The sequence below is a fragment of the Etheostoma cragini genome, chromosome 2, assembly GCF_013103735.1.
Source record: "Etheostoma cragini isolate CJK2018 chromosome 2, CSU_Ecrag_1.0, whole genome shotgun sequence".
In the NCBI taxonomy this organism is placed as follows: domain Eukaryota; kingdom Metazoa; phylum Chordata; class Actinopteri; order Perciformes; family Percidae; genus Etheostoma; species Etheostoma cragini.
Genome location: NC_048408.1, coordinates 29,854,179 through 29,858,424, shown reverse-complemented (window position 1 = coordinate 29,858,424; position 4,246 = coordinate 29,854,179). Strand labels below are relative to the sequence as shown.

The 4,246-nt window shown below is 46.7% G+C and overlaps 1 protein-coding gene and 1 long non-coding RNA gene across 2 annotated transcripts in view; both read right to left on the bottom strand.

Moving 5' to 3' along the window:
* Positions 1-4,246, bottom strand: part of zgc:66455 (uncharacterized protein LOC393502 homolog) — a 10,698-nt gene that overhangs the window by 1,332 nt on the left and 5,120 nt on the right. The window contains exons 7-10 of the mRNA XM_034884333.1: positions 3,928-4,028; positions 3,772-3,833; positions 2,696-2,850; positions 1,713-1,874 (exon numbers count right to left, since the gene is read on the bottom strand). Coding sequence (XP_034740224.1) covers positions 1,713-1,874; positions 2,696-2,850; positions 3,772-3,833; positions 3,928-4,028 — 480 coding nt within the window. The remainder of the gene's footprint in view (positions 1-1,712; positions 1,875-2,695; positions 2,851-3,771; positions 3,834-3,927; positions 4,029-4,246) is intronic.
* Positions 4,007-4,246, bottom strand: part of LOC117934690 — a 2,683-nt gene continuing 2,443 nt past the window's right edge. Inside the window, exon 3 of the long non-coding RNA XR_004654545.1 lies at positions 4,007-4,028. This is a non-coding gene — a long non-coding RNA (uncharacterized LOC117934690). The remainder of the gene's footprint in view (positions 4,029-4,246) is intronic.

Below are 4,246 nucleotides of genomic sequence, written 5' to 3'. Positions count from 1 at the left end.
ATGCAAAACAGCGCCACGTGACGTCATCGCAAATGGTTTTTAATCAGCTTTAAAGCCGTTGGATGGAAACACTTTCACCGGCTTTACTCGCGTGAGTTTACCGAACTTTAGATAATTTGATTGACAAGGTACCGGTGCCGTACTGGCACCTAGTCTCGGTACCCTAGTCTCTTAAATAAAATCAGCATGGTCGAGTCTAGTTAACCTGCAGGCTGTTTCGAGATGGCTAGTGTTGGGCAGAATCTATAGGAATACAAAAACTAGGTCACGCGATGTGAGGGCGCGCCTCATCCAGGTCGAGATTATGTACCACTTCTACTCCACTCGGACCCCCTCCAGATTGTTTAGAGTTGGTCTATTTTCAAATGACATACATTTCCAAATTGTTAAGTGTAAGACAAAGGACAGCCAACTACTTCATGTCCTTTGGTCTAGTGATAACGTCCAGGAACTTTGGACCGGGATACATGATGATGACCTGTGTCTGATCGCATGGACCCAAGTACCATTAGCCAAGATTATTGGCTGGTTTAACTAGCTGGCTGGTTGGTTGGTTGGCTAGCTAACTAGCTGGCTGGTTGGTTGGTTGGCTAGCTAACTAGCTGGCTGGTTGGTTGGTTGGTTGGTTGGTTGGCTAGCTAACTAGCTGGCTGGTTGGTTGGTTGGCTAGCTAACTAGCTGGCTGGTTGGTTGGCTAGCTAACTAGCTGGCTGGTTGGTTGGCTAGCTAACTAGCTGGCTGGCTGGTTGGCTAGCTAACTAGCTGGCTGGCTGGTTGGCTAGCTAACTAGCTGGCTGGCTGGTTGGCTAGCTAACTAGCTGGCTGGCTGGTTGGCTAGCTAACTAGCTGGCTGGTTGGCTAGCTAACTAGCTGGCTGGTTGGCTAGCTAACTAGCTGGCTGGTTAGCTGGCTGGTTGGCTAGCTATATACACTACTATTATGGGATAGAAGAATGAAGAGGTGCTGTCAATCCATGCGTGGGCTTGTGAGATGGCTCATGTTGCGAGTTGTATGTTGGTAAAATAGTTAAATCACGAAAAATAAATAGGGATGCACCAACTCCAGATTTTTGTGGTTTGGCCGAATACCGAATCCTCCTCCCGTCACGTCGTAGGAAAGCACATCCACATCGCCAGATGGACAAATTTGTTTTTCAAATTTTTTGCTAACCAGTGTACGATGAAGACGTGTTTGGGGGGGAAACTGGGCAAGCTAAAGTTAGCTTACGAGCAGCAGCCAGCCGTTCGGTCGCTGCAGACTTATTTGCCGAGAGCAGCTGACGGCTCGGGAGAGTCTGGAGTCTCGTATTATTTCGGATGTTTAATGCAGATGTTTTGGGCTCTGCGATGTTTTTTGGGGTCCTCGCCACCGCGAGTCAGGCCGGCATTGCAAGTTCAACATGTAGCTCAACTTGAACCGCCGTCTTTTGGCTGGGGGGTGCTGCCGTTAGCGTTTACTCCATTTTTACTTTCTCATAGCCTACTCTAATGAATGGTCCACCCCGTCCCGTTACGTACACCCCGTCCCGTCCCGTTATGTACACCCCGTCCCGTAATCAACGGCGGCGTCATTACTTCGAGCGTCATGTGAGTCGTGCGAGAGTAGGGTTCGATTTTGGTGGGATGGATTCTAAGGTTTTGGCCAAATCCGAACCCCGTCACAAAGCCCAATATTCGTCCGAATCCTGGATTCAGTGCATCCCGGAAATGAACCTGCAGCCGTCTCATCAACACAGGCGGTCCCTCCCGACCCCAGGCGGGACTCGTCCCGGAAGCCCGGTCTGCAGTGGCACGAGTACGAACCGAACCGGTTCACACAGTCTGCGTTGATGTCACACAGCACCATCTGGGTCCCGCACTCGTTTACATCTGAAACACAGACAGAGAGAGAGAGAGAGAGAGAGAGAGAGAGAGAGAGAGAGACTCACATTGCCAACTCTGTCCCCACAGATCTGTGGAGTAGGTTCTGGCTGCAGCACAGATGCATTCTGGGATGGAGGGAGAAAAAAAATAATAAACTCTGGGTTGTTTGCATCTTGTTTTTTATGAAGGGGGGCATTTTAGGCCTTTATTAAAAAATGTTCTATACTGTTTATTGATCCCCAGTGAGGAAATTACAATTAACACTGTTTTTTGCTAGTAGTAGCCCCACCCCCACACACCCACACCCACACCCACACACACACACACACAGCTTGTGTACTTTCGGATGCCTATTGTCAGCTGGCCGACCTACTATATAGTGAATTTAGGGGGACTGTCCACAATATCATGAACTAATAAACTAAATTTAATTGGGGGTAAAGTTTGCCGGATGTTGAAGAATTGATGCATTCATGCCATCACCACTGCGGTTGATTTTTGAGGACTCTGGTTACCTGGTCCTCAGATCTCTGCAGGGTAAATCCAGACAGCTAGCTAGACTATCTGTCCAATCAGAGTTTTCTGTTGATGACTAAAACACAACGTACACACGTTCCACCAAAACAACTTCCTTCCAGAGGCTGTTTTGCGGCGGCAACGTGGCTCCGTCCGACACTTAGCAACCCCAAGACGATTGTGATTGGTTTAAAGAAATGCCGATAAACCAGAGCACGTTTTTTCTCTCATCCCAGAATGCTGTGTGGACTAGCCAGACCCTCTTCAACAGCGCTGTGGAGGAAGGTCTGACAACACGGCCCTGTACGTACCCGATATCGACACTGAGGAGATGACGGCGTCCCAGTGTCTGGCGCCAACGGCCGTTGCAGCCAGGCCGTGCAGGTTGGAGTGGACGGCCCGGTGGACCTGCAGACCCTCTGGCCCCCGTCCAATCTGCAGCCAGATGATGTACAGCCCCCCTGCACTCAGTCTACACACACACACGATGGTTCTCATTTGAGCCATTTTATAAAATACATTTTTAACATTTACGCTAGAAATTGAGATTGATTCACTTAACCCTCATGTTGCCCCCATGTTGCCCTCATGTTGCCCCCATGTTGCCCCCATGTTGCCCCCATGTTGCCCTCATGTTGCCCTCATGTTGCCCTCATGTTGCCCTCATGTTGTCCTATATCAATGTTCTTTTTAATTCCCCAAAATAACATGATTGATTCCACCCAACGCTCTTTGCCAAATACAAATCTCTACTTTCATTAATTTTGGGGCGTCTTATTTTATAGCATTGTAAAACAAATTGAAGTGTTTTGAAATAGTATTGAGTAAAAGTTGACATATTCCAGTCTGTGATTATCATCAACATCCATTCCTTTAATTTTAGTCTCAATAATTCCTAATTTCTGCTTTTCTAACAACATGGGGACAACATGGGGACAATATGGGGACAACATGAGTGTTAAGATTGAACATTTATATTTTTTAACTTTAGACTCTTCAACCCTTGTGTTGTCTTCCTGTCAATCATGAAATAAAACTTTTTTTTCAAACACTATTATCGCTTTTTCCGACATTTTGTCACTTTTTCAATGCTGTGGGTGCTTTTTTGACTTTTTTTCCAAAGTTATTTGACATTTCTAATGTTGACATTTTCAGCACTTATTTCGAACGCCCATTTATTTGTGATCAAATTTGACCCGGGTACAACATGAGGGTTAAAAGTTGACAACTGATTCATAAATCTGCGCAGCTCTGTGGAAATGAAAGAAACAAGGATGCAATCAAGGGAAATTAGACTTTTGATTTCTTTCTGCCTACGCAGGGTCAACTCTGTGTGTTCTCTTCAAAGTTAATTCAAAGTTTCAGCTGTTTGAGGCGTCGGTTGTGTACCAACCTTTTTAATCTTTTAGTATTCATGGACAGCGGCGTGTGCAGAGACTTCAGCTGCCTGCTGATCTACAGAAAGACAAAAATCATCATGTGACGCCTCACAAAAGCTCCACACCGAGCACCTTCAACGTATTTGTTGTTGTTGTCGTTGACGACGTACCAGCTGTTTCACCGACCGCAGCAGCGATAGGAACACGTTGTGCCAGGACTCCTTCACACCCGGAAGGAATTTCACTTCGACCGTCACCTCAAACAGGCGATCTGCGGAGGGAGCCCAAACATAGCGTCAACAGCCCAATGATGCTAACGCTAGCTGTACAATGTTCCCTACAGTCGGACACATCTAAAACAGGAGGTACAATCAAAACTGACCCAGAAAATAAGACATGTTGAGTGTTAAAAGGTGCTCTAAGCGATGTAATGCGTTTCTGCTAGCTGCCTGTCCCCAGAACACACTGTAAAAAACATCTCACTATCTG